The sequence below is a fragment of the Rattus rattus genome, chromosome 7 (assembly GCF_011064425.1).
Source record: "Rattus rattus isolate New Zealand chromosome 7, Rrattus_CSIRO_v1, whole genome shotgun sequence".
Taxonomy (NCBI): domain Eukaryota; kingdom Metazoa; phylum Chordata; class Mammalia; order Rodentia; family Muridae; genus Rattus; species Rattus rattus.
Genome location: NC_046160.1, coordinates 9,579,485 through 9,594,549, shown reverse-complemented (window position 1 = coordinate 9,594,549; position 15,065 = coordinate 9,579,485). Strand labels below are relative to the sequence as shown.

The 15,065-nt window shown below is 43.7% G+C and overlaps 1 protein-coding gene across 2 annotated transcripts in view; it reads left to right on the top strand.

The window, feature by feature from the left end:
* Nucleotides 1–3,855: 3,855 nt before the first annotated feature.
* Nucleotides 3,856–15,065, top strand: part of Eml4 (EMAP like 4) — a 115,230-nt gene continuing 104,020 nt past the window's right edge. Inside the window, exon 1 of one of the 2 annotated variants that reach the window (XM_032908770.1) lies at nucleotides 3,856–4,130. In XM_032908770.1, coding sequence (XP_032764661.1) covers nucleotides 4,106–4,130 — 25 coding nt within the window. In that variant the 5' untranslated portion in view covers nucleotides 3,856–4,105. The remainder of the gene's footprint in view (nucleotides 4,131–15,065) is intronic. The other variant, XM_032908771.1, reaches the window with a different exon arrangement.

Genomic DNA, 15,065 nt, shown 5'->3' with positions numbered 1-15,065 from the left:
ACTCCTGGAAGAGCAGTCAGTGCTCTTAACCACTGTCTTAAGCATTTCTCACTCTTACTCAGAGATCCACCTGCCTCTGCCTCGTGAGTGCTGGGACCAAAGGCACATGCTACAGCTTCCTGGGGCGGGGCGCTGCTAGTTTTTGATATGGGTTTTGAGACTTAAACTCAAGTCCCCAGACAAATACAGCAAATATTGTGCCCTACTTATCGAGCCTACCATACCCTACCCACTGAGGCTACCTTACCCATTGAGACTGTGTTTCCACATTTACTCCACACCTACTGAAGGGTTATGGGCTTTCAAAAGTGCCGACACACTGCTCAGGGGGTGGGAAAATGCAGCCTAAGATGTGGGAGACCAAAATTGGGGTTCCCTGACTCCTGGGCATCCAGTTGCCTCTGGAAACCACTGGAAACAGAGGAGTCAGGAACGGAGGGTCAGGGGTGATGAGGAACCTGGGGCTGGGGGCCAGGAAGTAGCTTAACAGTGACTGGGAGTGTGGAGGGGCCTTCTGCAGAGACTTAGATGGCGGGGCTCTGTAGGCAGAGGCTTTCTCCATGCTCCCCATGGTGGTTCTTGACGAGAGAGCCAGTCCTTGGTTCCAAACTGTTTATTGATTATTCATCATGGAAAATGGATGCATATCGCCTCCTCGGGGTGGACCTAGGTTTAAATAACCTTTAGAAGGAAGGAATGTCTGGGAAGGGAAGCTTATTGGTTAACTCTCAGGGTCTCTAGATACCTCATTGGCATGGAGAACTCTGTTCTGATCTACATGACTATAGATCACTTTCCTACATAGGGATTGTGGTCATGTGCAGGGGCCTGGTTAGGAGCAGGTCTACTGTCCTCTGATACAAGGTTCGGGGCTTTCAACATGCTCAATCTTACCAAGTTTCCTGGCATGGTCCACTGTCCCACACAAGATTACCCTACCCACTGAGACTTCCCTACCCATTGAGTCTTCCCTATTCATTGAGTCTTCCCTACCCATTGAGTCTTCCCTATTCATTGAGACTTCCCTACCCATTGAGACTTCCCTACCCATTGAGACTACCCTACCCATTGAGACTTCCCTACCCATTGAGACTTCCCTACCCATTGAGACTTCCCTACCCATTGAGTCTTCCCTACCCATTGAGACTTCCCTACCCATTGAGACTTCCCTACCCATTGAGACTACCCTACCCATTGAGTCTTCCCTTCCCATTGAGACTACCCTACCCATTGAGTCTTCCCTACCCATTGAGACTACTCTACCCATTGAGACTACCCTACCCATTGAGACTACCCTACCCATGGAGTCTTCCCTACCTACTGAGACTTTCCTACCCATCTCCTCAGTCTTTATTTGTTATCATTCTGAGGTTTTTATTTCATTTTTCCTGTTTTTTTTTTAATTCCGTTGGTTGGTTTCAATGGTTAGAATAAACCTGGATTACTTAGGTAAAAATAACCAACACATGCAGATTTATCACAAAGTTCACAATGCTTGAGCTTCAGATTCTTCACCCCTGGCCCCCAATTTTCCTGTTTGTTTGTTGGTTTTGGGGACAGGATTGATTACAGGGTTTCTTTCTGACCAGGCTTGCATTGGTGTATGTGAAGATGACCTTCTGGTTTTCCTGACTCAGCCTCCAGGGTGCTGAGCTCACTTACAGGAGAGCATAGCATGCCCTGCAGCGTGAGTCTGTACTGAGTGTGTAGGAAGGAGTATCTATCCATCGCTGGCTTCCCTTAGTCATGTATTCCACTCCGGCAGGAACTATTGGAACAACTAGATATCTGGGGCAACTATTCGCAAAGAGTTGGGGATACATTTAATGTTAGGCTTCGTGATATATTCTGCACAGACCACGGCCATTTGCACTGAGTCACTACCGGCTACTTGTGTTTAGCAATAGATTCTGGGAGTGCTCCTGTGGCCTGCTGCACTGACTCACCTGGCATCCTGTCATAGAGTTTCAGGGCTAGAGGTTAGAGCTCCATGTGGACATACAGCTGACCCTGGCAGTATGTGAGCCCTGTGGGAGGAGCAAAGATTGCCACACACAAAGCCAGATCATCAGATAAGTACACTGTAAGTGGAGAATTTGGCTTTCATTGATGTCAAGCCAAAATAGACATTTGTCTCCTGTCAGGAACACAATTAGTACTGCAGCGATGTAGAACTTTAAACATGTGATACATTGTGTTTTTTTTTACAATGTGAATCATATGAAATTAATCAGAATGCCTTTAGCATATATACACACACATATACATATATATAGCTTTACTGTAAGTGTGAAATCAAGTTCTACTTCAATTATCGAAAACTTAAAAATTGGTTCACCATGCTAGAAGAAAACCTGACTTTTTATTAAACATTTTTTAAAAGCCAATGTCAGGTTTTCGTTTGTTGTGCTTGTGCATGTGTGTGCCAGAGGTCAGCCTCACCACCTCACCACCCAGTACACTTTTCAGACTTTCATGGAAAACACTGGACTGACCGCCATCTCTCAGCCTTGCTGTGTCCTATTTACAACACAGCCTCCTAGGTTGGCTGTGATGTTTTACTTAAGTTTTTTTTTTTTTTCTTTTCTTTTTTTCGGAGCTGGGGACTGAACCCAGGGCCTTTCGTTTGCTAGGCAAGCGCTCTACCACTGAGCTAAATCCCCAACCCCAAGTTTTTAAGTTAGATTTTGTTTGTTTGCTGTTTCCAGAGCCAAGAATCAAACCCAGTGCCTCATATTTACCAAGCACAATCTGTCACTGGGGTATACCTCCAGTCCCTTAGGGAAGATGTTTAAAGAGGCATCAAAGGGGAGAGGTGTACTTCAAGGATGTTTAACAATCCTTTCCATCTTTTAACTCTGTAAATTTTTTCATCATGACAGGTTTTTTTGTTTGTTTGTTTGTTTGTTTTTGTTTTTGTTGTTACTCTAATCTGCACAACCTTCGACTTAGAAGGGACCTAAACTATTCAAATGTCTTTGTAAGGAAAGAGGGCAGGATTAGAGGGCTAGAGAAGTTGGGAAGTGTTTTGGTTACAAGTCTTGAACCTTGAATTTGTAAATGAATGAAAGCCAGGCCTAAATTAGTTAGGTGACTCCATAGATTTGAGCCTAGAACTCAGGTTTATTTAAAAACTAATAATGTAGTTTTCAGATAAGTTATCCCGTGGCTTTGCACCCTGATGGGAAGAACAAAAAGAGATTAAGACAAGCCACCCTTTAGGTGCACTTCCACCTTGGGCAGACTAGGTAGTCAAGACCCTGTGTCTTTTCTCATAGGAATTGGATAAGATGGTATCTTTTCATCCAGCATTAACATTGCTTGCTTGTGCTCTGTCCTAGAACCTGCACTTGTGGCAGACCTCACCTCAAGCTGGTCAAAAAGTCTTGTTTCTACTTGTAATTCCTCACCTGACTAGAGTAGATGGGAACCCCAGGAAAGTGAATTCCTCCTCTCACTTGTTTGCCTTCTTACCGTCCTTGTCGGATTATCATCTCCCTTCAAAAGAACGCTATAACTGTACTCCACTTCAAAAGAACTCTATAACTGTACTCCACGGGGTTCCCAGAGGGAGAGAATCCCACCATGCACGTCAGCTTCCTAGCAGCAGGATACCACAAGCCCCATCCACACAAACCCAGTTTCAGGCTGGGGAATACTGGCCGCGAACCCTGCCAAGAACACAAGTGCAGCCAGTAGCCTCTCAACTCAATTATTCTCTGCGGTTGCGGAGGCCCGGCAGAAGGAGGGGCATGTCGCGAGAAGCCCCGCCCTCCCATCACGTGGGGGGCGGGATCGGAAGCGTGACGGCGTGCGCGGGGGCGGAGCCGTGGCTGCGCGCGGGCGCGGGGGCGGGGCGCGGCGCTCACTGCTGCGGCTTGGGAGAGAGAGGCCGGGCAGGCGGCGGGCGGCGCGGCTCGCAACCCGATTGACCGACTGACCCTCAGGCTGACGGGCTGACTGGCGGACGGCGGAGGCGGGAGTCAGAAGCGGCGCCGGGCGACGCTGAGAACCAGCGCTTCAGGTTCCGCGGCCGCCGTTCGGTCGGTGTGCTGAATGAAGCGCCCGCCCCGCTGAGCCCCGAGCCCGGCGCGTTCCCCGCAAGATGGACGGTTTCGCCGGCAGCCTCGGTGAGTCCGGCAGCGGGCTCGCGCCCCTCGTGCGTAACCAGGGACCCCGGCTTCCTGCGCGCGCGCCGCGGGCCCTGCTCCCCGGCTGCCCCTGCGGGTGGCCGCCTCTCCCGGCACATGGTCCCCGCGAGGCTGCAGCCCCGCCGCCGCCTCCGGGACGGGCGGCCCCTCCCCCCATGCAGCCCTCGCCTCCAGACCCTCCTTTCTTCCCAGAGCCCCCTTCAGTGCGGGGGCCCTCCTTCCCCTCAACGACCCTCCAGCCACTGCTGTGTCCCTCCCGGTACACTTAACACCTTCCTCCGACCCCCGTTAAAGACGGGGCACCCCTTCATCAAATACAGCTCTCTCCCTCAGAGTACCTCTCTTCTTAAACGGAATTGTAGGCAAGATTGGGGCAGTCTTTCCGCAGAGAGTAGGAGTCTCCAGTCCCATTTCTGGATTGGAGTTATCCCTCTCAGTCTTTCTATGTGGAGATTTATTAAGTAGCCCTCAGTAACTGACAACTTCCCTCCACTTCACTGCACGTTTTGCAGTGGTGGAGAGATATCACTTACTCAGTACAGGAAAGGAAGAGGTGCATCTGTGTTGGGGGACCCTCTTTAAGAGTGAAAGCAGAAGTATGTTCTCCATGCATGCTGGAGAGAAGTAATCCTGCCCAGTGAACCCATAAGAGGGGGCCTCAATCGGGAAAGAAAGGATTCTCCATTTTTGGAATATGCTGTCTTTGTGGAACGGAGAGAAAGGGATAGGTTATTCGGTTGGCTGAAATGTCTTCTCAGTGTTCCATTTAACCAGAGTACAGGTGGTAAATTTTGTGACTGATCTAGGGGTAACCAGTACCTGTGTCTGGAATTGCTATTCTTTTTGGCCACTGGAATCCAGTTACTGGAGAGATTGAACTTTAAGTGGTATGGCGAGAGAAACGACTCTGCTCTGGCTGATACTGTGGTTATGTGATACCTGTGGCTGGATTTGATTTGTATATTTGACTATTTTATGTGGCAGTAGCCCTGTAGTCAGATGCTTTTCTTTTCCATTTCTTGATAATAAATCTCTAGTTAGTTAATGTTCACTGATCAGCAAACCATCTGGCACTAAGCCAGATTTTAATATGCCCACACAAGGTTGGGATTAGATGGATTTCTTTCTTTTTTTTAAGTAAAGTTAAAAGCAAATAGAAGAGCAGCAGGCCCTTACAGTTGTTAAATAGTAAAGGCACAGTTTGGGTCTTGACTTTCTTGAGAGGAAAAAAAAAAAAAAGTTATACTGCTTTGAGAATGGAAATCCTAAAATAGGAGCAATGCATTGTGGCTCTTTTCTCTCCAAAGACACCTGTTGTCCATTATCTAACCTTTGATGTCTTGTAATCCCTTACACAGTGAAGTTACTTCCTTCTTGGGCTCCTTTTAGCGAGGCATTAACTCTTCATTTGTTGGTTTTTAGTTGTGTGCGGATTCGTTCCCAGTTCACATTGGCTGGAAGACTGGCCTGTGTGTCACCTAGCGTGCAGATTGGGTGTCCGGGGGTGTTCTGGTGATCTCTGTATGTGATGGATCTCACTCTTGAGTTTGTTAGTTCTGAGGATTCAGGGGGGGACTTGCAGAAGCCCCTGTGTTTTGAAAGTGCCCTATCCCCCAATTGAAGCACTCAAGTTAATTTTGAAAGTGTATATGCCTGGTTAAACAAGTGTATTCCGTAACTAATCCAGCAGGGACAACAGAAAGAGTTGCAATCGGGAAAACAAACCCCATTTTTATATCGTACTAGAGATGCATACTGTTGGACTTTAAACGTTCATTTCGCACCGTCTTTTTTGATCCTAACATTGAATTGCCATCTTTTGAGTGGTGTGTGATGAAAGTTTGCCCTCAAGATTTGGTGTTGAGCAGGCAGAGATGTGCCTATGTCAGCTGAAGGACAGGGATTTTTTTTTGTCTCCTTTCTAGAGTTGCCTTCGATGAAGAGACTTTTGTAGCAGGAGTTGTGCTTTCTCTTTCTGTCGCTTTCTATGAGTAAAACTAGGCCCCATCTTAATTGAAACCTTAAAGGGTTGGGAGTGGGGGAGGGGAGGTGGTATATTTTACTAGTAGCCTTTAAGCAGAGCTCTGCTCACTTCTTGCCAAATTGCTTGTTTCTGTTCCCTGCAGTTCATTAGCCTGGAGCTTAGAGTTACATTGATCTTTATTTTATCATCAAGAGAGCCATTAGTGTAAAAGAAAGCACTTATGTGTAAAGACTTCTTTTTTCAACTAAAGAATTCAAACCATGTGAAATTCTTCTGGGGTAACATATTGAAAGCGTTTTTCTCAAGGAAGTGAATGCTTATATCTCCCTTCACATACTAGAGAGGTTCTTGGAAAAATTATGAAAAGAGTACATTTCCATAAGCAAAAAAATCCAGTGCTTTTATCAGCAGAATGATTCTGTAAAAGCTGATTATTTAAGGAAATCCATACCCAAGCCATGCCTGTGGTCAGAGTGATTAGATAAGAAAAACACACGTTTTATAAGATGCCTGTAAAGGGGATGTAGTTACACATTTCTTGTATTACCCTTGTTTTACATAAAAGCAACTAAAGGATCCTTTTACTCTCTGCAGTTGATGAATTGGGGTAGTGTGGCTGGTAGGTGCTTGTACTATGGAGTTTCTCCTAGTTACATAGTATCTCCTAGTATCTTTCAGTACCTACATTAGGGTCATTTGAAAGAGGCAGCACTTGGGAAACAGGAATTTAAACTTACTTACTTCTTTGGTGTGTCATCACCACATCTCAGTATGGGTATATACACAACATGCCTCACAATATATATCTTAAACTTCAGGTGTGTTTGCAAAAGCAGGAAACCACTGATAAATAAAGCCTTTCTTGCTGACTTTCAAGGCAGGGAGGGGTTGGATACATTTTATGCTTAGTCTTTTAGCATCTTTTTTTTTTTTTTTTTAATTTCAGGTTTTAAGTCAGTTTTTGTTGTTTTGTGTTGTGTTGAGACAGGGTCTTAACTATGTATCCCACGCTGCCTTGAACTTGAGGCTGTTCCAAGGTCAGCATCCCAAGTGCTAGGTTACACACCCTGGGGTAAAAATCTTTTTTTGCAATAAAGAGTTTTAATTTTAATGTATTTATCTTGGGATTAGCCTAAACGTGAAGGTTTGTATTTTAAAGAGAGTATAAATTTAACCATTCCAGTTTACAATAGAAAATTCAAATTATAGTGCATGAAGGTTATTATGTGTAAGAAGTAACATTTTCTCATGCAGCCTGGACAGGCTGGTGTGTGTCTGCCTATTGAGCATGTGCCACGGGTACTTCTTGGTTTATGGAGTACTGAGGGCTGAACCCATGGCTTTGTAAATGGTAGGCAAGCACTCTACCAACTGAACTATATATTCAGCTTAAATCTTGCTTTTTTTTTTTTTTTTTTTGGAGCTGGGGACCGAACCCAGGGCCTTGTGCTTGCTAGGCAAGCGTTCTACCACTGAGCTAAATCCCCAACTCCAAATCTTGCTTTCTTTACATGAGGAATGCAGGACTTCATTTTTATATTTCTGAACAGGTTCTAACATAGCCCAGGCTGGGCCTGAACTCACTTCATTGCTGAGTTTGGTCTTGAGCTGTTGATCCCCTGCCTTTACCTCCAGAGTTTTGGAATTATAGGAGTGTTCCACTACGCCAAGCCCTTTTAACGTTTTTCGTTTTTTTGTTTGTTTTGTTTTGTTTTAAAATATATTTGTAAGACAAACTCATGCTATGTTGTCTTGGCTGGTTTTGAACACTTGGGCTCAAGCCACTCTTCTGCCTGAGTTTCTTCTCCAGTAACTGGGACCACTGGTGCATGCCACCATGCTTGCCTGGTTTTCAGTACTAATCTAGCTTCAAACAGTCTTTGAATACTCAGTAAGCCTTTTTTTTTCTTCCATGTAATCGTTTGGGTTTTTTCCTAAACAATTTAATTTCTTATTGGTTGTTTTGAAGGGCTCAAGATAACTTTAAGCGGGCCTGGGGTGATGGTTCAGTAGATAAATTGCTGCATCGTTCAGCTCTCTAGCACCCATCTGTATGTATGGGTGTGGCAGTGAACCTGTAATTCTACCATCAAGTTCTTGTTCAGTGGCAAGTGATGGAGAAAGATGCCTGATGGTCAGTGGCAGGCCTCCATATGTACCTGCACACACACTTGTGCCCATATGTATCTGAGCGTGCAAACCTATCACACACACTAGCACATGCAAGAAGATAGTTATCTGTAACATGATCTGAACACTAACTCAAATGTAGGTACAATATCTACAGTATGAGTGTGCTAGAATGTTACTAAACGTGTGGAGCTAATGCAGTAGGTGGACCACCAGCTCTGTGCTTTTTACCATTAAAGAAAGGACAAGAAAAACACATGCTTTTGTCCTTTAGGAGCCAACCACTGACTTTAAATAGGCATCTAGAAATGTTTATCAAGTGTAGGAAAACACCGGAGTAGAAGCAAAGGAGGGCAGCACCACTTAGAATGCTGTGCTGTGCAGCAAAGCAAGTACAAAGAGAGTGAACATCTGGAGATTGCTAGGTATTTATCTATAAAGCCTGATTTTTTTTTTGATATTATGAAAGAATTTATTTGGTAGTCCAAATTCCAGGGATTATATGACTAGGTCTATCTGTTTTAATTTTTATTTTCTATATCTGACTTAGAGAAAAACTGTCTGAATGAAAGCTTATATCCATATTATGTAAAACCTTACCGTTTGTTCCTAGGAAGCTTGAAAACATTTTGATATTTGAATAGATGAATCATGAGACCTTGTAACAGTGGAAGGAAGTAGCTCACAGCTACTGTCTCCCTGTGGCAGATTCCCAGGGTGTTGTGGATCCTCGTGCCTGTATGTTACCTCTCAGTCTGTAGTTCTGGTTGCCTAAAATTAGGGTAACACCTTAACTTAACATATTGCTTTCCAGTTTACAAAGAACCTTTATCCTTTAAAATCCATACGGCAGTTTTAAGGTCTAAATTGTTACCTCTTTGTAGATGGAATTGAGCTTCAGAGAGTCTGAGGTTATTTTAAAGCTATTCAAGACTAGGGCAGGCTCGCTTTTTTTTCTTTTGAGAAAGGGTTAGCTCAGAATTCGTTTTTATGTTAAACAATAAAACAATAGCAGAAAAGAAAGATAAGTTATAATCATATGTCCTGTACGTGAGCAGCTGAGTTAACAGGTTGGTGGGTTGGTGTTGCCCAGATTTTTAATATTGAAAACTATACAGTTTCATCCTCATTTTCCTCACTGCCACACAACCTTTTAAAAAAACAAAAACAAAAGAACAACAAACCAATCCAACCAAACCAAAGAGAGCCCTGAGCTCACTTTGTCTGATGGAGTCCAGGGTTCTTTCCTTCTCCATTAGTGGCTTCTTTTTGAGCCAGGGTCTTGCTGTGTAGCCTACACGGTCCATAAGCTAGCTCTCTCCTTAGCCTTCCTAGTGTGAGCACTATGGGCATGCGCCTTGTCACTCTCGCCTGCCCCAGACTCCTCAGACCTCATGAACACATTGAATATAAAACAACCAAATCTGGAATCTTTTTCTTCAGAATCAGTGTTTCCTTTCAAAATGATTGGCTTTTGAAGCCTCTTAATCAGTTTCTGTAGCCTCACACTGCTAAAGCACTCTGCTTTCTTCCTTATAAAATGGCAGTTTTGTAAAGTTCAACATTTGAAATTGAGACTTTGCCCTTGGTTGATGAGTGTTTAGATAAGGGAAGAAAACACTGTATTTGCATTTTACATTGAATAGCAATTAAGGCTCTGCAGTGGTTTTTGAAATCATAGACAAGGATGCTAAGTCACTGGCCGTTTTATAAATGCTACATTGAAGTTATGCATTATATAAATGTGTGTTTTTACATGGAATACTTTATCACCGAGACTTGCAGTCACAAGATGATTCCTTGCCATTCCCTGCCACCCCCCACACCACCCCTGCCAAATTAAAAATGTCTTTGAAGACGTGCAATTTGTATCATTACTTCTTATCTCACCACCCTCACCATTCCTTCCTTCTTTTAAAAAGAGACAGGGTCTCATGTAGCCCAGGCTGGCCTCAAAACTTGCACTATAATTGAGGCTGGCCTTGAATTCCTAATGCACTCACTTCCACCTCCTAGATGCTGGGATTGAATTATAGGTGTGTGCCACTCTATCCAGCTTCTTTGATTTTGTTAACTAGTGGTTGTCTCCCCGCTCCCCAGGAGGTGTGCTTGTTTGTTTGTTTCAAACCAGGGTTTCTCTGTGTATTCCCAAAACTCCTGTTGTATAGAACAGATGGGCCTTAAACCCAGAAATCCCTCTGCCTTGTGAGTGCTCAGATTAAAGGTGTTCACAGCAGTGCTCAGTGTTCCTTACCTTTTCTTATTCCTTGGTTTTCTTTTCTACCACCATAATTCATACATTTGTTATTCTATACTTAGATTATATTAAATTTGATTAAGTCCAATAAAGAATTCTGGCCCAGGTTCTGAGGTGATGCTTTGAAGTGCAAGTCATGTGTATGACCTATTAATTGATCTGAAATCAGTTTATTAATAGCCAAGACCAACATTTAAAAAGACTTAAGACAGGAGGAAAGATTATAAAATGCTGGCGCTCCACATGATAATGAACAGAACTTTAAATTTCAGTCATGTGTGTTTGACTTACACTGTAGTATAAACTTCTGTGGGTAAAACATTTTGTGAGATATTTTTGGTGATTAAGCTCTATCTGTGAGAGGGGAGATAGGAATGCTGGCATATGAAAATGAGTGAGCATTAGAAGTTACAATGAGTAGTGTGCTATCACTTAAACTTATGGATGGAGTGAAGGAAGACAAATTTGGTGCATTATAGTACAATTATATAAAGTTGGTAGATAGGATATGATAATTTGATTGTCTAATGATTCTTTTGACTTGCAAGAGGATTTAGATTTACCATCTTTTTTTTTTTTTTGGAGCTGGGGACCGAACCCAGGACCTTGTGCTTGCTAGGCAAGTGCTCTACCACTGAGCTAAATCCCCAACCCCACCAGCTATTATTTTAGCTTAAAAATATTTTAATTTTTCAGTTATATGGGGGTGGGGTGGGGAGAGAAGGTATGTGCATGCAAGTGTAGGTTCCTGAGAGGCCAGAAGACAGCACCAGGTCACCTGGAGCTGTGAGCCTGTTTATATGGCTGTTGGGAACTAAACTGGGCCCCTGCAAGAATGGTATGCTCTCAGCCCCTGAGCCAGTTCTTCAGCTCCTATTTTAGCCTTTTAAATGGAATTGTCTGCCTTGATTTACTAATTAGTTCTAAATAGAATCTATCACTCTCCACCACAGATTTATTCATCTTTATCCTGGAATCTGTCCTGGTTCTCTAGTCCTGTCTTCCTAAAGTGGTAAATTTGTACTTGAAACCTAGAGCATATGTAGTGTGTGCCTTCACTTTTGCCTCCACCGTGAAGGGGTCGTCTGAATCTAATTAGAAAAACTTTGAAAGCACACACACACACACACACACACACACACACACACACTTTGTAGAGTTTTTGGAAATGGTTTGTATTAAAGGAGATTAAAGAAATATTGGACTATGTTTTTAAGAGAAAAATACAACAAAGAATATTATTGATTCAACACTGAAGTTTACATGGTAGGCGAGATTAAAGTATTATTGTATCAGTATTTAACTTACTAATATTGGTAAATATCCTAAAATTGTGCATGGAGGTATTTTTATTTTTAGGAAATAGACACTGTAGTTGGCAGGGAGAAAGGACCATGGTGGCTGTAATTTGCTCATGTTTGTGGCAGGGCTCACTGTGTATCTTAGACTGAGCTGAAACTCACTGTATAGTCCTGTCTCAGCCTCAGAGTGCTGGGAACAGGTGTGCACTGCCACATCTACTGGTTCATTTAAAAATTTACATGTTTAATAGGTGAATATATACACATATGTAAAAATCCAAGCATATACAGGCAGACAGTGTTAGCTGTGAGTAAATTTGGTATTAGCCATATGGGTGGTGTTTTGTTTGTTTTGTACTACTGTTTTTGTAGCTCTTCTGTGACCCTGGCATTTTCCATTATAGAGTTTTTAAAAAAAATTGTATAAACTTTGAACTATATTCCACAGTGTGTAGCACTTAAAAAATATGGAACTCTTAGAAAATTCCAGGGCAAACCCCTGATTTAAACTACCTGTGAGAATGAGGTCTGTATATCGTGTGGCTTCTTTGCATCCCTAGGCCTCGCTTTGAGAAATATGCCTCTGGGCCAGAGCCTGCTGTGGTTCAGACACAGCAGACAGTTTATGTTTTCTTCAGCCCTTTCGTTGTTTCAAAAATTGAGAAATTGGGACTGGAGAGACGGCTTAGCCATTAAGAACACTGTTAGTTCTTGCAGAGGACCTGAATTTGCTCCCAGCACCCACATGGTAGCTTACAATTGTCTGTAGCTCCAGTTCCAGGTCCCTGGCACTCTCTTCTGACCACTGCAGCCCTGGGCAGGTTTCTGAGCTGATGCCCGTCACCCTCTGAACGTCTTCTTACTTGCTGTGAGCCATGGACATTGTTCTTCAGCCGTGCACACCCAACAGTATTAGAGAGCAACCGTAGTGACGGCCGAGAGCTAAGGAAGAACAGTGTGCCTTGTGTTCTTCCTGCTCCAGCCCCGGAGTGGCTATCGTTTCAAGGAGACTTAATAATTTTGTGGAGAATGGTACTTAAAGGCCAGCTTCATGTTCTAGCTGTGTGAATAGCTACCATTACCACCACAGAGTAGTCAGAGGTAAAGAGTGTGCCTGTGGAGTGAAGATGAACTTACAACTCGATAGGGCTCATTTTAGTTTTCTCAACATATTTGTAACTAGTTTTTTAAATTGTGAGGAATCTGGTCTTCAGTTTGCTTAAGCAATCTTCTGTCTCCTATTTCTCACCAGCTCCCAAATTTAACTTCTTTGTGTAGACATCTTCATCTCCTTTGGGTTCTAGCATGAGAGGGCAGGGACCTTTTTTCTTCACCTGGATGTTGACACCTGAACAGGCCTCTGACACCCTCTGCTGGGCTACTCTTGGCTGAATGCTTCTTTCCACACCTCTTTTACTATTTCTTGGTGACTTTAGGACTGGCAAGGTTTGTTTAGAGAAAGAGACTCGTGTACTCAGTCTGCTCTTGAATTCATGATCCTCCCAAGTGTTGGCATTACAGGTGTGCATCACCACTCCTGGGTATTTTAAATGTTTTCTTACTAACCTGTGTTAAATAACACATAATAATGGGTTTCATATGACATTTCCATACATTGTACAGTACATTTTTATCACACTCATAGACTTCCCCCACTCTTTCCACTTCCTCTTCCCAAGTAGTCTCCCTTCTATTTTTATCTTTGTGTGTGGGTGTGGGTGTGGGGGTAACTTAATGAATTTCAGTAGGAGTTATAGGAGCACAGACACTTTACTAATAGCTACACAACCAAAGAAAATGTCTCCTCTGTCAACCATGAGCTGCATGTAGACCCCCAAGCTTGTGCAGGAAACCAAAGAGTTAGGCAGCCGTGTCCTGTCTAGGAGTCAGCATTCCCCATCACTCCCTGCTTCGTCATCTCTTCCATTCTTTCTGCTCCTCGTGCAGTGTTCCTCATGCCTTAGAGAAATTAGATGCCTCGTTCATGGCTGGATATTCAGCAGTCGTTTGTTCTCAGTCTGCTGATTGCAGAAAGACTGTTGTGATAAGTGAACAGCAGCACACTGGTCTGTGGGCATGAGCATAGTTATTTGGAGGGGAATTTGATGGGCACATCGTGGTTGTTTAGGAAAACAGTATCAATAGCTTCTCCTAGGGACATGACCAAATGTACACGAATTCCCTCCTGTGGGGCAGTGTCAAGTCCAATAAGAAAGCACTTAGTTGTCCCCATAGACTTGACACTGTTGCCCCAGTGGGCCCATCCTGCCTTGGTACTGAGGCATATTAGGTCCACAGGTAAGAGAGACCGTTGATGACAGTTCTCCCCCAGCATCTTGTGTCACAGGTTTAGCACTGTGAAGGTGGCCAGCACCAACGAAGAGTCCAAGCCAGTCACCGTATTCCCTTTATTCCTGCAGCTAAGGTGTATGGATCAGCAGTAGGGGTTTGTTATCTAGTTCTAGGGGGACACCAACAAGTGGCAGTTGACAATGCCATTTTAGGGTACCTCAGGAACCCCCTTGATCAATAGCGTGCGTGTGTGTGTGTGTGTGTGTGTGTGTGTGTGTGTTACATGCATGTGGCAGCTAGAGGTCAACATTGGGTGTGTTTCTCTATTCTCCATCTTGCTTTTACCTTTTCACATTTACCTACCTACCTACTCACCTACACAAGTCATTGTGCACGTGTGAAGGTCAGAGCACATCTTATGGAAGTTCATTCTCCTTTCACTATATAGGTTTCAGGAAGCAAACTCAGGCTTTCAGGCTTACTGGCAGGCATTTTATTTGCCAAGCCAACTTCCTAGCATCACTTTTTGAGGTAGGGTCTCTCACTGAACCCAGAACTTTTTGATTTGGTAGCTCATTGATTCAACTAGACTGGCCAATGAGTTCCAGGGATCTCTAGTCTTTCCCCCAACCCTGACCAGTGTTGGGCTTTCAGATGTGTACACCATGTCTAACTTATACATGAGTACCATGAGTACTAGGGATTTGAACTCAGATCCTCATATGTGTGTGTGGCAAGCACTTGATTGATTAATGCCTCTCTCCTAGCTGCTGGCAATGCTATGCACCTCCTCCCTCCCCTCCCTCCCTCCCCTCCTCCTCCCTCCCTCCCCCCCCTCCCCTCTCCTTCCCTCTCCTTTCTTTAAAAAAAAAAAAAAAAAGGTAAACCAGCATTCTCACCATGAAAACTAGCACTCTTTTTTTTTTTCTTTTCTTTTTTTTTTTTTTTTT